The following is a 23,377-nucleotide window of genomic DNA, read 5'->3' on the forward strand; positions in this document are numbered from 1 at the left end:
TTGCCAAAGAGAAGCATAATAAACAACAATAACTTAGTCACTATAAACTGCTAAGGTGATTTTTTACAAATCTATTAGTATTTACTGTGAATTCACTGAATATTTGGCAACTGAAAATATTCAACCAAAAATGGCAAAAAAAAAGCACCACTACTGGGATGCATTTATGAATAGGATAACACCACTGAGGTAGATTCATGACTAAAATAGCAATGCTCATGTAAATTAATGAAAAGAATAGCATTGCTAAGGTATGATCAAAACTCAACAGCTGCGGCAGCTAAACGTGTTTGCCAAAAACGTTCATTCTATTTATCCCTAGTACGTACAATAAACACATCAGGGCTTAAACTGGCTAAGAGTAGAGCTAAGAGCCGAGAGTAGGTATCAGCTATACTGACGTATGAATTGGACGCTTTGTTTGCAGTGGTTTTATCCAGGTTGGGGGTATTCCCTCCAGTCTAGACTAGCTTGTTTTCTTCTCCTTCTTGGATTACTTGAACTTCTTATTTTTCGTAGTGGCAAAAGTTCACCAGCTATCCCACTGTTCTCAAACTGCATCCAGTCTCTCCCAATGCCCCCTCTGTTACATAAGGTGTTGGGATCAATGACAGGCCAGAGAAACAGCCAGAAAGGTCATTAGGGGAGGGAGGATGATGCCCCTGATTCACATGAAGGGGGTCTAGAGTTACTGATGGGGTCGATTGAGTGAGCCTGGGTAAGCTCGTATGAGGCCGTATCAAACAGAAAGCTGATCCCGGTTCCAATCCCCTTTCAACATTACTCACATATCCTCGTGGGGAACAGTGTGATGGCACAAAACATGTTGTGTGCTTTAGTGTGCATCACTGAAGTCCTCCCTAGAGACCTGCTGTGCACACTGTGTTCTGCACACTGTTTTTTTTTTTTTCAATTCCATAGGTATGTTATGCGATTTGCTGTATCCAGTAGAGCAAATTCCATATGGCAGAATCTTATTTTTTTATTTGTTGTCAGCTTAGAATTATTAACACCATATTTTAGATGTTTATGCTAATCTGAGCAGTATGGAAGGGTGATATGACCCCATAAAAAATAATATAATAACATTTCAAGTACTTTTGCAATAATTATAATATTCAAATGATATAACAATATAATATAACACAAAAAATATATTAAAACTTTTAGGTTTAGTCAAGTAATATTTTGTCTATTTTGTGAAAAATAGTTATTTTCACTGATGATTTTGTGTAAAATAGTTTATTAATGTAACCAAACCCTCCACCTCAGTAAAATGCAGAATATTTTTTTATGTTTTTTTCTATTCAAGTTACAAACATTAACAATTACACAAAACAATCCCATAATACTTTACTACAGTACATAGGAAAGCAAATAAAAAATAGACTTCTAGCACTGATATTATCACAATATGGACTTTTTATATTGTTTCAAAACGATATTGATATTATTGTGTATGATAAAATGTGGCACACTCCTTCTAAGCTGTCATATAATTTAATTATGAAATTCAAAATATATCTGACCATGTTTGCTGTATAATTTGGTGCCAAATAACCTAGAATTTTGTAACTAGTACTAGTACTAATACTAATTTGGAATAATAAAAAAATGTGATGTCCTATAATATATGACTTGCACGGCTCAAAATGCCCAAAAGGAGTGTAGTAATTCTCTTAATTTAAGGATTTAAGATTTTAAGGATTTAGGCAATGTTATTTTATTTTGTTTATTGTTGATGTAACAAGCGGGGGTGTACATTCACTGAGCGTTGACTGTTGTCAGGGTTTAAATCTGTCAGTGGCCACCTGTATTTCCCACCATGCCAGAAATTTACCAATGCCAGAAATGTAAGAAAAGAAACATGCCAGAAATGTAAAAAGGTTGTTTCTTAAAATCCTCACAAAAAAGTAAAAGAAATTTCTCTTAAGCTCTATTCTAAAAGCAAATAGCATCCTCATTAAATATTTTCTTCATAATAATCTCAAGCTTAACTCTGAGACTGGGTCTTATAAATGAAGTGGAACCAGTGGTTACCCTTAACAAAAAGTGAGTAGTAAAAGTAAGTGGATACAGTGTTTAAAACTCCAGCAGCACTGCTGCATCTAATTCACTCGTATGACCACCATGGCAGTACAGTCACTACGGTAAGACTGAGAATAAATGACCTAAGATCCAAATAATACCAGCTGATCTATGGTGGTCCTGAGGGTTTTTGATCATTGATGAATAGGGTTAAAGGAGGATATTAAGGTATACAGAAAAACAGATACAGTTTTGGAAACAAATAACAGAGATAAACTATAGCTTAAATATTTGCACTGTGTCCGTCTGAAACTCAAATGTAGGTCAGCAGCAGTCAGCGGCATGAGAATCGTGACACTTGCTTGTTTCTGTGTTTGTGAGACCGGGACTGTACCAGGCTTTTCTGAATAACTCCCACTGAGCCTTTGGCCTTGCTGACGTTTGCCCCAGCCAGCTCACCACTGCGCGGAATCACACTTCCCAGCAAACCACCTGGTCAACGTTCGGGGTCCAGGACCTGCCTCCTTTCCTGCCTCCTCTCAGCCGCCCATACCCACCAGCCTTCCTCACCACTAACCGTAATACAAACAGGGAGTTCACTTCTCCATTCCGCCTACTTTACATTTCCACTTCAGTCAGCGGGAAAGATGGGCTTTCGCAAGGAAAAAAAAAACGTTAATTTGGGTCTTCCATTCTGACTGACTCTTAATAGATAGAGTCTGTTGCTGTACTCCAGCGAGAGAGGCCTAGTTTTTTTGTGTTTGCTTTGGAAAAGTCATACTGTAGCAGTTTTTAACCCAGTTCCCTTTTCCTGGCAGAGCTAGACATGCACTTTGTAAGTGGAATGATTCATTTTGCTCTGATTTGATTTGATTAACCTCATTTACCCTTTTAACTCTGTTTGTTTATAACTGTTTAACATTTACACCAAGAAAAAGGTATATATTAGGTTTATAGGATGCTTATCTATATGTTTCTGCATTTACTTTTTGGAGGTTTGGGGCAATTATATAGAAAAATAGTGTTCTTTAACGTTTTAAGGACCCCTGTTTTTGAAATGTACATCTCTATCAAATGTTTAGATGACATGTTGTGGTGAAATAAAACCGCAAACAACAAAACAAAATATATAAATATATAAATCGTGTGTTGTATGAAGTCACATGACTCTATTCAATTTTATTAAAAGTTTCTAGTTAAAATTAACTAGAAAAATGCAAAAACTTAGTGTACCTTCACATTGAAATCACATTAAAAAAAGCTTCTTATATGGGAAATAAGAAATTATTGGCTTAGTATGACAATAATATTAGATTAAATACAGATAGCATTCATACAGAAAGTCTCTAAAGTTTTCCTCATTGAAGTCTAATATTATTTATACAGTACAGTAGTTATCAACATATTAACAGCTGGTTTGATAAATTAGTGCTTAATGATGAGGATAATTCAGGTTGGTTGGGGGCGTCCAGGAGAAATATTGAACTAAGCTACTAAACAAGTTTTTTTTTTTTTTTTTTTTTTTTTACTATATTTATATTTATTTGCATTTGTCAAATTGTAATGTTTTCTTAGTCAAAAACTTATAACGGGCTTAGGTGCCTGAATCTGCATCACCCTGCAGTCTTATATACTCACCTCTGAACAGCGAAATAACTAGTGCTGCGGTTAGCAGTTAATGCTAATATTGTGCCAGCCTCGGTTACTGAAACTCCTGTACTGTATAATGCTGTACTACAGCGGAGTGGCTTTACTGCTCCTTACAACCTGACTGGTAGAATTCATACATAAGGCTTATAAGGATTTTAAGGTGCACTGTCGATTTTTGGGGAAATTTAAGCATTTTAAGTGTAGTAGTCACAATAGTCTTTTTTTTAGGATTAACAACTGCCTTATTAAACTAGGGTTTAAGAGTTAAATAGAAAGTAATAGTCACCATTTATGAGTTACAAGTAATAATAATTATTTTCATTATTATTTCCAGTACGAACCATGACTTCTCTCATTTAACCTCACCTGAAGCTGAAGCAGTCCTGCCGTGTTGTTTGTTTGTTAGAGAGTTCGCTACTGCCCGGTTGCCAGGTTGCTAAACACAGTTTTGTTGATTTAAATGACTGTTATATCTGATGTGTACTGTTGTGAAGTGTGTGTACTCTGTTTCTATTGGCCGTTCGCGCCCAGCAGACCATATTTGGGAATGAATATTTCTCTGAACATCGAACCACCTCTTGATGTAAGGTGTGCGGCCAGCGCGATGCTGTTCTGTTATTCATACCAAGAGGTGACCAGCCAGTCAGTTGCATAACAATACACCCGTCAAAGTGAGACGGCCAATTATATAACACTGCATTCAGTGCTGTATGAGTGCTGTACTTACTGACTGTCAGTTAGAGGGTTGGGTGTGGCTTAATTAATTAGAAAAACAGGTTCACTTTTGTTAATTCCATCAGTTGTTTTTAGGTCTGTGTCCAATCTGCTCTTTGTCCCATAGTATTTGGTGTCTTTGCAAACATGCCTGAAGGAGAATTCCACCCTGCAGACAAGAAAAACACACCTTTTGGTTGATGAAATGTTTCTGAGCAAAACATGCACTTTCCCCTACTGATAGCTAAACAAATAGCAAAAGCAAATTATTGATAGCAAAGCAAATTATTAAATTTAAACTCATAAAATAAAAAACACAAAAATATTTGCAAGAGATGTATGCAAGTGAAAAAATATTAGAGCGAAATGATTCGTTTTCTTTTGGGAAAACTGACAATTGAAAAAAGGCTCTAGTACCCTGGTGGAATATAAGATGAGATACTGTTCAGTATAAGGACAGACATCTGACAGACAGCCTAGATGGTTGGCAATTAGTTAAAACTACCGTCATACAAAGATATACCCCCTTACAAACTCTGTCAACTGGATAAATGTCTTTGAGTATATTTTAGAGGCATCTCTAGCAGTCAACAGTCTCTCACCAAGAGGTACACTACCCAAAAGTAGCTTCATTCAACTTATCCGGGCTTACAATGTGGTGGGAAACTAATCGAAACCTGCATCCTGCTTCTCTCAATCCAATAATGCGCCAAATGGGGCAAAATGTCAAAATGAGTGCATAGCAGAAGTACTGTACGTCTAGTGGTTAGTGATCTCTCACCAGGAGGTACACTACCCAAAAGTAGCCTCTGAGAGCCTTTTTGTTGGGCAGTATGGGGGACACTTTTAACCATTAAATTCTGATGACCGGAGGTCTAAATATTAGATTTTTAACCTTCTCGTTACCACAGAGTAAAACACAGGTACAGAAAATATATAAACCGCTTATAGTTAAGTTACCCCGAGTCCCTAATACACAAAGTACACAGTACAGAATAGCTGCAGAATGACGCACGCCTTCAGAGACCCATCCCAAACACATATTTCATCCGAACTATGCCAGGCCCATATTAGCATCATTGTAGAATGCTGATGGTGATGAAGATGACGATGCTTTGATGAACAGACCTGTAGCCAGTCATCCATCAGCCAGCATGTGGTGGCAGGTGGCGCTTTGGCAGGTGTATCTCCCTGCCTTCCCCATTCAGGTCTGGAAGAGTCGCCTCCGGAGAGGAAGCTCATGAGTCATGCCGAAATCTGTCTGCGGAAGACAAGGTCACTTTATATCCGCCAGCAAAAAACTGCACTGTCATAGTTCAGCGTTCCTCATCTGAGTCAGCGATACAGGTGCATAACACTGCAGAGAGAGAGCTGCTGCTGGCTGCTGAGAAATCAAACTGTTCATCCATGCGAATGTTGATCAGGATCATTAGAATCACTTTGCTTTGGTGGGTTCTATTATATTATCTGGTAGGGATGATAGATGAACGAGGCCTATAACTTGAAAGCAGTTTTCATTTACTAAGTGGATGAGTTACTTTATATAGAGGACACTTCTTTAAGTGGTACCCATTATTGCTGACACACTTGTGTGAATGCACACTGACACAGAACAACAGAATATGACCCTATAAAGCAGATAAATATGAATGTATTGGCACCATGCCTAATGCCAGGCACAGGCTAGAGGGACACAGAGACCCGCAGTGAAATAAAGTGTAATGGGATGGAGTGCTATAGACTAGTAGCTCTCCAGCCCAGAGGGTTGTTGAACCCAATTGCAGAACAGTTGATCTCAAAGCAGGAAAACTAAAGATTTAAAAAAATAAATAAATAAACACACCGCTTTTTTACACAGGATCGAACTTGTGTCATCAAGGTCGTGGTCCAATACACTGAATTGGGGCACGGCCAGGAAATATATATATGAGCAGGTGTCCCTATACTTTTGTCCATACAGTGTAAGTATACAGTTTCTGTGAAAATGTGAACGTGGAGTCACTTGTCTGTTCGCATTGACAATTCTAGCCAGACACTGCCGGTCACAATCATTAGCTCATTAGATCAGTCACTGTACTTTCCTCTGTGGGTGGTAATGCCTTCTGTGATGTAAAAACTCTCTCTCTCTCTCTCTCTCTCTTCTCTCTCTCTGTCTCTCTTTCTCTCTGTCTCTTCTCACTCTCTCTCTCTTCTCTCTTCTCTCTCTCTCTCTCTCTCTCTCTGTGTCTCTTCTTTCTCTCTCTCTCTCTCTCTCTCTCTCTCTCTCTCTCTCTCTGCTTTCTTCCCTCCTGTGCTTTGGATTATGTAAGAGCCAGAGTCTGGCATGGCTGGCACTGTTGAACGTCCCAGGAGGTAACAGAATGATGGAATAGGGTCTGTGCAGTATTTTCTGCTGATGTAGTAGCTTTTTTATATCATGATCAACCTCTCACTGTTTGAATCTCATTTAAGTTCCAACTTTCCATTTTTGTCTCTACCTGTAATTAAATAATTATTATAATGATTTAATTACAGGTTAAATTCAATGTAAAATAAACATTTATCCAGAAAAGTGCATTTCTGGAAGGAAATTAAAAATGGTTGTGTAGGTAACCTTGTTTTCAGTTGCTTGCTCTGGCATTTTAGTGCTTATAGCTGGTTAATATGTTGTTGATTTGGTATTGCTGGGTTGTTGCTATGATATCCCAGGTGGTGTGCTATAGCGTTACTAAGCGGTTGTATGGTGATCACTTTGGTATCCCAGATGGTTGCTTATGGTGTTGCCAACTGGGTTCTATATAATAATAACACAGAATAAAGCCTAATAAGTAGTGAATAAATCATGTAAAAACGTCTAATTAAGGCTTTAAGAATATAATTAATTTTGGTTAGCACGTTCGCCTCCCAGCACTGGGGTCTTGGGTTCAAGTCCCTATCTGGGTGGAGTTTCCATGTCCTCCCTGTGTCTGCGTGGGTTTCCTCCGGGACTCCAGATACTCTAAATTGTCCAGAAAAATTGATTACTCTAAATTGATCTGGTGTGTATGTGTAAAGTGTGTGGTATGTATGTAGGTTTGTGTGTGTGTAAGTGTGTGTGTAAATGTGTGTGTATGACTGTGCCCAGATATGGATTGGCACTCTGTTCTGGGTACTTGCTGTAGTGCCCGATGCAGTCCTCCAGGTGGACGGTCGTTTCCGGTTGAGAGTACGCTGTGCGCTATTGACTGCCGCTTCTCACCGGTGTGTGGATGTAATGTAAAATGTGTTAATTGTAAAGCGTCCTTGGGTTTCTAGAAAGGCGCTATATAAGTTGAAATTCATTTATTAAGCAAATAATAAGAAGTTAATAAGCGCCTAATTTGTGTTCCTTAAAATAAAGTGTTACCATAATAATAATAATAATAATTAAGAAAACTTGAAATTAGATAAATGCACAGACAGACACAGTAATGACTTCAAGTGTTGTTCGTTTTTTTTCTCTCTATTCTACAGAGTGATGTCCTGTTGAATTCTGTGTGAAATATAGTCTCTGACTCTTGGGCGCATGGGTCTCAAGGCTTTTAAAAAATGCATGAAAAATATATAGCCATAAATCATTGAACCGAGTCCTCACGGCTCGGTGGGGCCGGGCTGCTGAAATGTCAGGGTTGAAGTTTCTGGACATTGTTGTTGTTAGAAAGCTGATAGAGTACTTTATGTATTCTTTTTGTATATTTTTTTAAAGCTTCTGCTGTATAAGACAATGAATTGATGAGCACTGTTCTCTGTCTGTTTCAGATTTGCTTCCTGGTGTCTGCATTCAGAGGCAAGATGTTCAATAAGGACGGCTGTGCTGCTCTGGGCCTTTTCTTCCACTACTTCCACCTCAGCCAGTTCAGCTGGATGCTCATACAGGTAAAGAGTCATTAACGCTCTGCGGTAATCCTCTATATCCTTGGTTCCGTGATTTCTAAACCAGTATCACTTTTAAAATACTTTTAAAATAAATATGGGCTTAAATTACTGAAGAAACAGTAAATCGCTGGAGCTTTTTAATTTAAGGAGAACACAGTGTTGTCGATACTGGAGATCAGCCCATCACCATCAGTTTGTGAAAGCAAGAACAAGCAAACAGGGATCTGGACTAGGCTAAAAGCAAATGCTAGCTGACACTAGCTTTTATCCCCTCAAAAAACAAACTGGACGACCTCAGCTGATCAGAAATCAGGAGGGAAAGTACTGGGTTGGGTACCATGTATCAGATTACCAATTCTTCATCTTGATAGTAGCACATCACACTGAGAGGAAACAACAAGAACACAACAATGCTATCCAGTTGGAATCGGGAACTTTGTTGTTTTCAGCAATTTGTTTGACAAACATTGTATGTGTATGTATAGGGTTATCATTGTTAGCATTTTCAGTTGCGTTATTAACCATAAGGCAGATAAGGCAGAGTTAAAATGGAACACAGCATACATTTTTTTAATATGTTACTATACTATATATATACTATACTATAATATGCGGCTTCTGTTAGTTGCTAATATGCGGTAAACCAGCTAATATAAGCCTTAGTAAAAGGACAATCAACACATTTGATTCTGAGGTACAATATCAGTGTTATAAATAGGCGTGTAAATCTGTGCAAAGCAACTGAAGCCATGCTAAACATATTTAACGAGTATTTCCATAATAGCCATTTAATGGGTGTAAAAGGAATTGAACAACAGTTTACTTCCAAGCAGACTTTTGAATTTCCTTCCTGTCTTTTGATCTTTCTTAGTAAATCTGATTAGGAAATCAGAATAATCAAACTTTCGCTGAAAAACACTGGCAGTTAAATAAATATCAAAGGCATTAGAGCTGAGCTGGTAGTTTAGACAGTGTTCTTGGCCTGGCCAACGTACTTCCCTTTTCCACTTTCAGCTCATATAGGCCTCAAAGTTGAAGCAAAAATAGGCCTCATTCATCCCTGTCCTACTTATAAAACACGTGTTTTTACGTAATCTCACGCTCGACTTGCTCCAGCTACGTGTAGTTCTGCTTGCACGGCTCTTTGCTAGAGAAGCGTTTGAACGTTCCTGCCTCCCCTGTTCCGAGACCTCTCCCAAATCCTCCGCCAACTCTCATCCATTCAGCACTTACCCCCCTAATCCCTTCCTCACCTCCTCTCGAAAGTTTGGAAACTTCTTTGCTACACATGGCCTTGGATGCAACCTCACCCCAAGTTGTTAAGGTCAGCTTGCTCATTCTCCCAGAGCTCCAGAATCAACAGATCAACAAGATTTGGTGTAACAGGCTGAGGGAAAGTTTAAAAGTTAGAAAAACGTTAGGCGCCATCCCTTGAAGTAAAGAAAAATACAAACATTCTGTCCTTGCTTGGCTTTTCCCCTTTTCTGTTTGAAAAAGAATCAGTGCAAGTACCAGCCCAGGAGGTACACCGCTAACCCTACATGAACTTAAACTTTTAAACGGTCAAAATCAAAAGCTAATACTAAGTTTTCCTCCCTTTACCCTTTAACTTCTTCTTAGTCATTTAGTAGAGCTCATACAAGTAAGTATATATTGTTAAAGAAGGTTTTGAACTAAACCAAACTTGATTGTGCTATCTCTACCAATTTGCAGAGGTATGTTAGGCTAAATTAAGCACAATAGTTTGTTCCAATCACTTCCACATGTGTATAAAACAAAGCTGACTACCCCAAAAACCCAAAACCGTAATTTATCGGTGTTTACTCATTATATGTTTATCCCCCCAGAATTCACACACATCCAACCCACTAAAAAAGCCTAATCAAAGCTGTAGAGACCGTAAATCGTGGCAGCTTTTTAATTTTAGGAGAACAGTGTTGTCGACACTGGAGATCAGCCTATCACCATCAGTTTGTGCAAGTTATAGAAACACAGGCTGTTAGAAACAAGTCCTCATGACCACAGTGTGTGAAGGGGAGCTCAGACCCAAAATGGAACAAAGTGAAAGACAGAATAAGCAAACAGGGATAGGTAGTTTTCCTCACTTAACCCTTTAACTTCTTCTCAGTTGTTTAGTAGAGCAAATACGCGTAGGTACATATTGTTAAAGAAGGTGTTGTGCCATCTCTACTAATTTGCAGAGGTATGTTAGGCTAAGTTAAACAGCATAGTTTGTTCCAATCACTTAGACTAGTAAATAAAACCAAGCACCTAAGCATTCAGTCTGCTTCCACAAACATTAGTGAAAGAATGGGCTGCTCTGAGGAGCTCAGTGAAGTCCAGCATGGTATCGCAAAAGGATGCATCCTGTGCAACAAGTCCAGTAAATATTCCACAGCCAACTGTCAGTGATATTATAACAGATTGGAAGTGAATGGGAACAACGTCAACTCAGCCATGAAGTAAAATGACAAAGTAGGGTCAGCAAATGACTTTCTGCAGAGTCAATCGCTATATCTTTCGCTATATCTTTATCTATAAGATATCTATATCTTTCTGCAGAGTCAATCGCTATGGACCTCCAAACTTCATGTGGCCTTCAGATTAGCTCAACAGCAGTACGTAGAGAGCTTCAGGAGGTGGTCTTAGCCCCTAAGTTCCAGTGAAAATAATTCTTAATGATTCAGCAAACCAAGATATTTTGGACAATTTCATGCTCCCAACTTTGTGTGAACGGTTTGGGAATGGCACCTTCCTGTTCCAACATGACTTACCATGGCACAAAGCTAGGTGAGATTGGTGTGGCAGAACTTGACTGGCCTGCACAGAGTCCTAACCTCAACCTGATGGAACACCCATGAGAGGAATTAGAGTGGACGCTGTGAGCCAGGCCTCCTCATCCGACATCAATGTCTGACCTCACAAATTTGCTTCTGGTAGAATGGTCAAAACAATCCCGTAAACACACTCCTAAACCTTGTGGAAAGCCTTTCCAGAAGAATTTAAACTATTATAGCTGCAAAGAATGGGCTGATTTCATATTAAACCCTAGGGATTACAACTGGGATATCATTCAAATTTATATCTAGGCAACAGCAGATGAGCTTAAATTTTTGTCAATATGGAGGTTTTGATGAATGGAATTATATGTCTTTAAGCAATATACACTTCATTATTGTTTTATATTTGCCGTTTGTGTTTTGGTTTTACCACAAAACATCAGCATCTCTTCTTGTTTTACCTCGAGATGTATAGTTTCTTTCTAAAATGTTTTTTTCTTCTTGTTGTTGACCTAAACAAAAGAAAAAAAATACAATTCCATATTTATATTTGGCAAAACAAGTTTAGGTTAAAAAATTAGAAAAACATTATGTGCAGTCCCTTAAAGGACACCTCAATACAAACTTTCAGGCTCTAGGCTCCTTGTTCTGTTTGTAAAGGAATTGGTCCAAGTACCGGCCCAGGAGGTACGCCGCTAACCCTGCGTGACCTTAAGTTCTCAAAATCAAAAGCTCTTTTCCTCTCTTAAGGGAAAACCATGTTTTCTCAATGATGTTGAACAAAGTGAATGGGGGGCTTGCTTGCTAGTTTGAATAGGGAAAATAATCCCCCAGTGCTATGTGATGTTTACAGCACTGAGCACTGAAACGTTAAGCTAAGCCGCTAGTTATGATATAGGGTTGTTTGAGGCCAAACCCGAGCTTGTTTTTCTGCATTTTTGACCTTATTGGAGGGGTACGAAAAGAATGGGTAACAGTAACTCAGCTTATCTGCGTTTGTGTGTGTGTGTGTGTGTGTGCGCACAGAAATACACATGGAACTAATTGAGCTCAGTTCGTAATGGGAAAGGTAAACTATGATTCAGAATGGAAAGTATTTGTGTCCTGAAACAAAATGTGTTGATCTCAGGCCTGTTTTTTCATACGCACAGCTGGCGGAGTCATATCAGAATGAGTGACTATCTCAGGCTGGATTTGTAAGCAATTAGAACTTAGATTCTCTTTATGGGTTTTTTATCCTTATGGCTAAGATTTTTCTGTCTTTGCCCTGCTCTTACTTTTCCATTAATAAGAAATAACCATTTTCTTCTCTCTCAGTCTGTTTTCCATTTGTCTATATGAACGCTCTTACTTTTAATATACTTATATATGTATATAAATCATGTGAAATTGGTGTATAATCAATTTGTAGGATTTACAATGGTAGGAAAAGTATGTTTGTATATTCATGTTTAATGAATCATGTCGTATTGTTGTTATTAATGTAATGTAGTTACAGTTAAGGAAGTTAAGCAGTTGCTATAGTGAAAACTTCAAAAAAGGAAACACTTTTAAAACTTTTGTTATTTAAGAGATTGTATGGTTAGTGACTTAAATTTAACTTAAAGACAATACTAATTCTCAAAGTGTCAGTAAATACACTGTATTCCAAAAGTATCCATTCATCTGCCTTGCATTTGGGGATTTAATACTTGGATAAAGCTGCTCAGCCATGGAAATACATTTCATGAAGCTCTCTATGCTCAACTGTTCTTGAGCTAATCTGAAGACACATGAAGTTTGGAGGTCTGTAGTGATACCTGTAACTAATTTACTAACTTCATAACAACAATACAACCTGAGCCAGTAACAGGGAATTTGTTCCCTGTCGCTTCCACTTTGTTATAACATCACTAAGAGTAAAATATTAAGTAGTGAGGAAATTTCTATTTATTTTTTAACTTTTTAAAATAATTAATTTTTTTTTGTTTTGTTTTCAAAAATGAGTAAATGCCCGTAAAACTTTACATTACATTTGACGTCATTTGATGTGCCAGTCATCTTCAGCACTATCATTACTTACTTAAGCTCGATTTTACCTTGAGTTTACATCATTTATAATGTAAAAAAACAACAATAATTAGAAACAAATTGGATAAAGCAAGATTTCAAGTAGAGATTAAATAGTAAAATAGATTTAAGAAAAACATCAATGACAAAAGGAAACAAAATTAAAGGAGACATTCAATTAAAACAATTAGAAAGTAATATATTACAAGTTAAGTAAAAATGTGGGGAAGCTCTAAAGATAAAGAAATTGCCTTTTTTTACTTTCCTTAATTTAATCCCACATAGGATATTTGAAGAGAAACCGAGGACACATTAGAATTTAGGCCTCTTGAAATGTGGGTTACATCAGTCACCAGTCAACTTACACACATTATATGGTTATCCCTTTTAAAAGCTATTTCACTGTTTATATTGCAATCTACCTTGTATTTATTAAGAGTGAAATTGTTAATACTGATATAGACAATGATATAAAAAAAAAAACATTTTTTTTTTAATTAGCTATTTTACAGGAAACCGAAGCATAAATTTGACATATTTTTTTTAATTTCCCATGAATGAGTATTGTTGCCTCATGGGTGGATTTTATTTAACAGATATTAATATCAGGTGATGTACTCTAAATATCCTGATCTCAATTTTAGAGAAGATCCAGTACTGAGAAGAACTGTACATTCCCATCTTCAGTGCTTTACAAACCAATCAATGAAGCCCATTGATTGGAGAGGTCCCTCCTTTCCCATTGAATAAAATATCAGTGTCTATCTAGTAACTGGCCAAGCAGAAGACTACAGCAGACAGAGCTGGAAGGCAGGGGCATCATGGCACGGTGCCAGCAGAATAAAATGCACAGAGAAATGCATTAGGAGCTCCAGAGGCGGCATCTATGGTAGCTTGGGTGTGTGGTGGCTCGGCGGTCACGGCGCCAGGTTATCGATCGCAGGGTTGTGCGTTTGATGCCTGCTGCCACTAAGCTGCTACTGCTGGCCTTGCTTAGGTCCTACTGAGCCAATGTTAATGCAGACTTTCACACTATTACAGAATAACCTGCTGTTCCCTCCATTCAAAGACTTTCATTCAGAGGCCAGCACAGCAAAACGGTGCTGCTGCACCTGCTTTATAATCCATTTATCTAATACTGATGAAAATGGATTAAAGTGTAAGCTCAGGGAGCTTCCGTGGTTCTTTTTATCTCTTTTCTTCTTGTGTAAGCACTTCACCACCTGAGGGGATGTAGCTGCAAGACTTGCAGGGCATGTTTGTCTAAGGTCAAAGGTTAAGATATCAGATCTTGCCCCCAGTAATGCTCTGTTGTTCTTGAGAATTCAGTATTGAAATCAGTGGTATAACAGCAGATAAAATTGGCAACTAATTTTCATCAATTATTTTGGAATAGGGATATTTTAATAAATGAAAATACTGTTGGTCAGGATCAGCATATATGTTGCTTTAACCCTCACGTTATGTTAAAGGTCAAATTGACCAGTTTTAAAGTTTGAAGATCTAGGAAATATAGTTAAAAGAATTTTTATTTATGTATGAACATTTTTATCCTTGCCTTATTTAGTGTTATTAACATATACTGAAAATGGTTAATCTCACATATTTGCAAAAACTAAAACAAAACTGCAATGTTATGTTTTTAATGTTATGTAAAACTATTATGTTGGTCTTTCAAAAGTAATAAAGTAGTAAAACATAAAAAATAAATAAAATAAAAGTGAATTTTCCTAAATTAATCATTACCTGTTAAAGGGTAAGAAACACCATTGCACTAAATATTGATAGAATAATTAGCTTTAGAATAATTGGAGTGAGTAATTAAATATTCACACTGCTTGTTAGAATTTTGTTGGTTTCAGACATTTTTTGGATAATTAAACATGCACTGGTCAAACTGATCTGGGAACACCATTGCTGTTCCTGACAAATGAATGTAACAGGAAGGTTAAGATTCTACATTAATGCTATCACCCTACATCATGACAGACCCCCATAATAGTAATACTGATATCAGTCTGGATCCTTCTTTTCGTGTATGGTCCAGAGCAAACTCCAGAACCAATTGTCAATTGTGTTCCAGAATAAAAGATCTAGAATACTGATTTGTCTGAACACAATACATTTTTCCATTATGTGATGGTCCATCCCAGATGCCTCTGAGCCCAGAGAAGTTGACGCCGCATCTGGACAGGGTCAACATAAGGCTTCTGAGGGGGTTTAAATATATAACTTGCATTAATGTATTGAACTCTAAAGCTGGACTTCAGAAAACGGTTAAAAGATACAGAGATAATGGGATTTGGTAGACCAAATAAGGTAAACTCCCATCAGAAATTAAATGATCTTATCCCTATAAAGAGAAATCTTTACTGGATAAAGGAAAAAGACAAAACAAATCTCTGCAAATCAAACAAAGAAGCTGCTGCTGTTCTCAAACCAATGAGCTAATCTCTCAAGAGTCCTGATCTGGTCATTATTGAATACGTTTTTATTTTACCTGGATGCATATTGGCAAAAAAAACACACAAATCCTACTACTAAACTTTGACAATTTTCGGGGTTTTTTACATGACTATATGTTTTTCTTTATTTAGTTTCAAGTTGATTTCTCTATTTCTTCTCACATTTTCTCATGCTCTCTTTAGGCTATAAACTTCTGGCAGACGCTGGTGATGAATGACGAGCACACAGAGAGACGCTATCTGCTGTACTTCCTGCTGAGCTGGGGGCTTCCTGCCCTGGTCATCATTGTCCTCGTCATCGTGCTGCTGGGAGGTTATGGATGGAACATTCATGAAGTCTATGGACTAGTACAGGGAGATCTGTAAGTGTCTATAGATGCCCATACTTTTTTTTTTTTGGAATTGCACATAAAAGATAATAATATAAAAAGGGAGCTTTAAAGAGTGCTTAGAGTGAGGCCACATATAACTAATATGTTCTTCACACTTTTCTCTTACAGGAAACAAAATGTTCTTTTAAGGCATTATATAATGAACCTTTGAAATGTCTTCAATTTCAAGCATGTAGCACTTTTTGTCCGCTTGCCAATTAATGATATTTTTTCAATTTCAGTTATAGAGCAGCCACTTTTGTCATTTTGAACAGTAAACAGCAGGATTAGTCAGCAGACTTCATCTGACTGAGGGATCTGTATCTACTGTCTGTGGCAAGACAGCAGATTAGGGAGAAGAAAGTACTTTCCAATAATGAGTTTTTAATGCTTTTATTGCAGTTACGCATGAACTAGCTTGTTCGTGTTTTGCCATTTAGCACAAGCTAACACTAAGCATATACATGGGACATGGCAAGCAACAGCTTATTTGTAAATGGCCTATTCTGAAAGGAATTGAAACTGGTAAGTATATAACTGGTGAGATCTCTTTATGTGAGATCTCTTTGTGCAAATAACTTCATAAGTATGTTTTGTTTAGCCCATAGACCTATCCCAACTTGTGTAAAAGAGGTATAATAACTGCCTTTATTGAGCCTTTATTATTGCCATGCATAGAATGTGTGGTTGAAGCTAGCTGTAGTATAGTAGCTATAACAACTCATGTACAAAACTGAAGAAACAACTTGTCTTAGACAACAAATGTATTTTACCTTGTGTTTGGGGTGCACATATGCACATGCACACACACACACACACACACACACACACACACACAAACAAAGCACATACTGTTCTGTCATTGTACAAGACTCTTTCTAATCCTTTAATGGAAAGGATAGAATCCTGACTGACTTCTTTTCTTTTATTCATGCCTGTGCCCCATTTACATTACATTACATTACACTACCCTACCCTGGCTGGGTGGAGGTGGGCCGCGCTATGTGTAAGAACTGAATCCGCTCTATTTTTAGCCTGGCTGTGGTTATGAGGTCACAGACTGGTGACTGTGCATACATTGAGTTTCACGCTCGCCCAGCCCGGCCGATAGTAAAGGGCTTCAGTTTCTTCTTCCCTCTCTCCCTCTGAGTGGCATTCCTCCGCCTGCAGGGCGGGTACGCTCCCGGCCGACTCAGGAAAGGTAAATATGCCTCTCGCCGAGAGACAAACAAGTGATGTCACCTCACCTCATCTTGCTCAGCCTTACAGGTCCCGCCCCCTCATAAGGAAGCAGCTCTCAGGCTGAGTGGACTGGCACGCCTCAGGCCTGTTCGGTTACAAATGTGTTCCGCAAATAAGTTCTACACAAGTTGAAAATAAGTGTGACAGTATACTTTCAAAAATAAAGGTGTTTCGGATTAGGGGTGGGCGATATGCCCCTACAAATATATTGTGATATTTTAGGATGTCTGTGTGACAAAAACAAAAGTATACTACTGCAGCAAAATGAATAATAACAGAATATGTATGTGAATATATGAATAACATGATATAATGTAGCAAAAAAATCTAAACTAAAAAACTAGAGAATGAGTATATATTGCTACAAGTAATTACTCCTTACGGTTAATACAAAAATACTCCTAGCTTTAAATTAATTCACAAAAAAAAACTAGAAAAGTGTATTTACCGAAGGATAAGTCAGAACCACAAGTAAGTATGGTATCCTAGGTATTTGGTTGCTATGGTGTTCCTAGATGTTTTATAGGTGGTTGCTATGGTGTTTCTATGGTACAGCTCTTAGTCGCTGAGTTGTTGCTAGATAGTTGCTATGGCCTTGTTGTTGCTTTGGTGTTCCCCAGTGGTTTGCGTGACAAAAAACGTCAAATATTTAATTAATTTGAAGAGTATACTACTGCAACAAAATTAATAATAACAGAATATGTATGTTAAAATATGAACAAAATAATGAAACAAAAAAAACTACAACAAAAACTAGAGAATGAAATTATGCAAAAATACCCCCTAGCTTTAAATTAATTTACAAGTCGGTATGGTATCCCAGGTGTTACTAATGCATACTAATGGTTGCTATGGTGTTCTTAGGTGTTTGATAGGTGGTTGCTATGGTGTTTCTATGGTAAGGCTCTTAGTCGCTGAGTTGTTGCTAGATAGTTGCTTGTGTATGCTTTGTTGTTGCTATGGTGTTCCCCAGTGGTTTTTAGTTTTAGTGGTTTTAGCTAACATGTTCAAGATGTTGCTATCATATAGCTCCTAGCATAAATCTGTTAGAAATTTGTCTGATGAAAATTTTGTATACAAGCCTGGATCAGGCAATCAGACCGAACAGTCTAAAGTAGGAACGCTGTCAGTATCCATATAAATTGACAGTATAGAAATATTATAATAAAAATAATAAAAAATGTTTTTTTTTTTTTATCAATTGAATAATGTTGATATGGAACACTTTTTCTGTGAAATGAATCTCAAAAAACATATTCAAAGCAGCTATTGAACATTTTTGGAAGTGTTAGTTTTGAAAGTAGGCTGTTATTGGTGATTGTTATGTTATTATAACTTCCTTAGACTGAGAAAGATCTTTTACACTGGATAAAAGGTCATTTATCCATTACATTTCCTACACTAGTTAATTTTTACACAGTCTAATGGATAATCAAATAAGCTTTCTTTATCCATAACAGGCAGTTTCATCCACAGGCAGAGTTTAACATTAACCAGATTAACCACAAACAAACAGCACAAAACCTCCGCCCCTTAAAATCACCTCATAGTAGATATAAATATTGATAGATACTTTATTGATCCCAGAGAGAAATTCTAAAGTATCAGCAGCAGATAGGGTGCAGACATTGATTAGACAAATATTGTTTTTTGAGGGTTTGTCGGACCAAAATCCATGAAGGCTGGTTTCCAAACATGGATTAAGCCTAGTTATTTAGTAGAATCTGAAGTCTGGTGGTATAATTCAATTTACTTTTGTTACAAGATGCAAAAATGGAATAATCAGATAATTGATTACATATTACTAAAAAGGAAATACGTACAATTGATAAAAAAAAAAAACTTTTTTTCACTATAATAAATGTAAAATTAGAAGATATTGAAGTTTTACAAACACTTTTCTATTTTCTAATTTAGCTTCAAATGACAGAAAATTTAATTGATTACATTTTAAAACATTACACTGACTGATTTTAATCTTTCGGACAAAATATTTCCAACATAGAAAGTAACATACACGCTGTGACAGGTAGAACATTTTGTGAGCAATCTGCTGTAAAAACAGAAAATAAAAATCCAAAATAAAACATAAATGGTATTGTATTAAATCTAAACATTTTCCAGTTTTGAATTGCATTCAAAATAAGGAATTACTCTGTTTAAAGTGGAAACGTTCCAGAATTGTGAAGAAATCTATGCCAAATAGTCCTTCCCTCCATCTCCTTTCTCTCCCAGACCACAGGGAGCTAAATGTCCTTCCCCCTCATTCTTCTAAGCTGATTACTATTGACAGCTCTCATTCTCAAAATGAGTCTGAAACTGTCCCACACAGACACTGACAAATGCTTTTTAATACTTAATATAAACTTAATATCCAAACATCTGGACCCTGGGGTCACCAGCTCAGATTCACGTCTGCTGACTGTGTAAAACCCTGGTCAGAAAGCTCAGGAAGTGGGTTCTGTTCTCATGCAGCAGGCAGCTTTAGCAGGACCTGCGTGATTAGTGCAATTGATTAGGTTTAGCTGTAATTAGACTGCCTGCTCTCAAAGGCCTAGAGACCATTAGGCCTCGCTGTTAATCCACTGACTATCCGACACCTGCCAGTGAAGCCTTTCAGCTGGACGCGGTGCACGGTATGGGGTTTCCGTGGCAACCCCTTCAGCTGCTGTTATTCGGTTTCAAATGACCTTTTAAGAACTTCAGGATTAGCAGCAACTTTATAAAACGAGTCATTATGATCGGCTTTGGTATAAGACGTTGTTTTTTGACCCACAGTTACACAGTAATGTTTGACATACATATTTGAAATCATTTAGTGATGAGAATAACAACTCACCTCAGATTGTTGTTAAACTCAACAGAAACTGAAATGGTTACATGCCCCTACTATGAGAATTCAGAGGGCTCATTGGACTAGGAAAAAAGGGGGATCGCTTTAATGATTTGCCCAAAATCTAGGTCATTCATCAACTAGCTGCTGTTGCCTACAGTCCTACAGACTGGAGTTATACCACCTTTAGCGAAGAATCCAGGTTCAGTTTGGGATCTGATGACAGTTAGGTTCAAGCAGAGACTGTAAAAAGATGGACGCCGTGTCGCCGTTCCCATTCATTCAATGAAACTTAAGCCACAATCATCCGCCATGTTGGCGATCCTGAAACCCGAGTCTGCGCAGTAGAGACCAGAGGAGAGAGAAAGACTGTGGAGAGACAACCTACTCATTTAAATAACCCCGCCCCTGAGGGCTGCCTCGACAAAGCTATACACAGTCTATGGTCCCACCCATACAGTCTATGGTCCCACCCCGGCTAGGTATAACCCAGCCCTTTTACAATAACCACACCTTTTTGAATCGAGCATTTATTGGACAAACGTAGATGCCAACTTTTGTAACAAACAAGTGTGCAGGATGTACATGCTTAGCTGCAACATCACTAGTCAAATGTATCTTTTATCCAGACAAGAGGTGACCCAACAGGGAGCTCAATTTTTCGTTCTCCCTAGTAAACAGTTTCTTTCTCCAATACTGTAATCACTTACATACATAAGAAAACACTTTTATAAGCAGTAGTTAACTTTGTGTCCAAATTTCATGTGTAATCACTGCACGTGTAAAGGTGGTGATATGGACTTTTCATACTGTACTAATTATCTTTATTTCCTTTCTAAAATATAGGCTTCTGTACAAAGTAGGACTACACAAAGGCTAACAGTAAAGCGTTTCTGAAGTATTACGTCAATACCCATGATTTGAGTAGAGAGTATTTGTTTACTTGGCCAGTTATTAACCGCTTGGTAGTCACCTTCCACCACTCCCTGGGGCTGTTTATCAGCCCAGGCGACGTCAGCTAGCTTTGTGTGACCTTTTCTTAATCTGTCCTCACTCTATTTCTCTCTCCACCCTTTACTGTTACTCAGCAGCTACAGTTACAGCTCTACCTCAGCGTCTCTCAGTTTCCCCCGACGCGGAGCTAATATTACGGCAAGGCAGCGGGAGCACACGGTTGCCATGCAGGATACGTGACCTTCAGATTGTAAAAAGAGTAACTTGTTTACTTCTCGTAGTTTAGGAGTGAAAAAGTGGGTGGCAACAGCCTTTACAGAGGCTTGTTACTGGGTGTTATGCTATGAACAAGACTAATACACTTGTGGGATGTTTTGGACATGGACACCCTTTAGACAGCCCACATTTTAAACACGTTAAATTGAGATCTGGTTGTTCTGGATGCCATTGTTCCCTTTCTTTATAATGTCAGGATTTTCCCATCATGTATCTTTTCTTCTTGGTCTGCTTGTTTTGGAAATTTTTGCTTATGCAACTTTGGAAATTTGAACAATGTGACATGGAAGTGTAATTATTGAAGCATAACCGTGGAAATTATATATCACAACCATAGAAATGAATGTATCAGAACAATAGAAATGAAGGTAGCATAAGTAAATCGCAATTAAAGCACTTTCTGTGTTCTGCTGAATAAATGAAATAGTTTCTGTTTAGGTTATATTAATACCAATCAACAACTAATTTATTTTAAGTCACATGCACTGTTAGGATTTGCTGTATACAAGGCTGTGAGTGTAGGAGAGAGACAAAAGACAAAAAAGCAGGTATAGGCAGCGACATTGTTATGCTCTGCTTACATAAATGAAACAAAATTAAGAGTTTACCATTACTAGCATAGCTAAATGTGACACTGCTAACTAGCTAACTATGCTAGCTAAATGTATGGATAAAGCAACATTACTGAGGTAGGTTAGGAAGGTTAACTTTATGAGTAAAATTAAACTGCTGACGTACAGTTTATAGAATAACAGAGTTTAAATAAGTTCATTATTAGAACTACTGAGGTAGCGTTAGATAGCTAACAAGGTTAGCTAAGCTAACTAGCTTACCTAGCTAGTTAGCTAGTTAATGTGTCACTAAAACAGCACATCCCAGGTAGCATTAGTTTACTTTTTTAACTAAAATTGCACTGCTGAGGTACATTTTATAACTGAAATGTACTGTAACTATAACTGTAACTATAATTGACTATAACTGTGGAGACAGCTAGGTTGGGTAACTAGTTAGTTAACCGAGCTAATCTAGTTAGCTTAGCTAAATGTGTGTAAAACTGTTAGCACAGTTGAAACAAATTCATGATTTCTGCTGAAATAGCTAGTAAGCACTACTGAGGTATTTAGGTTACTTTCATGACTAATATTCACTGCTGAGGTTGTTAGCTAGCTAGCTAGTGAACTATATAGTTAAATATGAGTTAGCTAGTTAGCTAACTACGTTAACTAAATGTGTGCTAAACCAGCATTACTGAGGTAACTTTAGTTTGCTGAGATACATTGTATAGCTGAAATTGCACTGTTGAGGCAGCTAGCTAGGTTACATGGTTAGCTAGCTTATCTAGATGTGTGAAGAGAATAAGACGGTTGAAATAAATTCATTATTAGCACTGTTGATGTGTATAGATAGATAGCTAGTTAAAAATGTGACTGAAAAAAACATTACTAAGGTAGGTATTTAACATTTTAAAACTAAAATTGCATTGCTGAGGTAGCTATTATCTAGTTAGCTAGCTAACTAAATGTGTGGCTGGAATGGCACAGTTGAAATAAATTCATGAATAGCACTGCTAAGTTAGCTTTAGCTATCTAGCTAACTAAATGTGTAACTAAAGCAGCATTACTGCTCATTAAATTTCTGATATAAATTACACCGCTGATGTAGTTACATTAATGACTAAAATTCCACTGTTAAAGTGGATTTTTTTTTAGGTGAAGCCTAATCTTAAAAATAGATGTATTGTGACCGTTAATAATTTTGGTGTATCAAAACCATGGAAATAAGTGTTGGTTAACCCTGGAACTGAGAACAGCATAATTATGATAACAAATGAAGGTTAAAAAACTATGGAAAATTATATAGTATAGCAATGGAAATAGCATGGGTTAGCATAATGATAAAAATGAATATTGCATATTGATGAAAAAAATGGGTGTAACATAAACAAGGAAATAAATAAAATACAGGAGCATAACATTATCACTCCTATACCACTAGACCAGAGGTTCTTACTCCTGGTCCTGCCTGCCCTGCATGTGTTTCCTCTATTCTAACACCCAGCTCACCTCAGTAATGGCTTTTTAATTAGCTTGTTAGTTACATCAGGTGGTTTGGGAGCAAATGAAGCTGTAAACAGGACCAGGA

At 37.4% G+C, this 23,377-nt stretch overlaps 1 protein-coding gene across 4 annotated transcripts in view; it reads left to right on the forward strand.

Annotated features, from left to right (window-relative positions):
• Positions 1 to 23,377, forward strand: part of adgrv1 (adhesion G protein-coupled receptor V1) — a 252,872-nt gene that overhangs the window by 183,961 nt on the left and 45,534 nt on the right. For all 4 annotated transcript variants that reach the window (XM_049470643.1, XM_049470644.1, XM_049470645.1 and 1 more), the window contains 2 exons: positions 8,149 to 8,265; positions 15,743 to 15,921. In XM_049470643.1, the coding sequence (XP_049326600.1) occupies positions 8,149 to 8,265; positions 15,743 to 15,921 (296 nt within the window). The remainder of the gene's footprint in view (positions 1 to 8,148; positions 8,266 to 15,742; positions 15,922 to 23,377) is intronic.

Source organism: Astyanax mexicanus, chromosome 22, assembly GCF_023375975.1.
Source record: "Astyanax mexicanus isolate ESR-SI-001 chromosome 22, AstMex3_surface, whole genome shotgun sequence".
NCBI classification, from domain to species: domain Eukaryota; kingdom Metazoa; phylum Chordata; class Actinopteri; order Characiformes; family Acestrorhamphidae; genus Astyanax; species Astyanax mexicanus.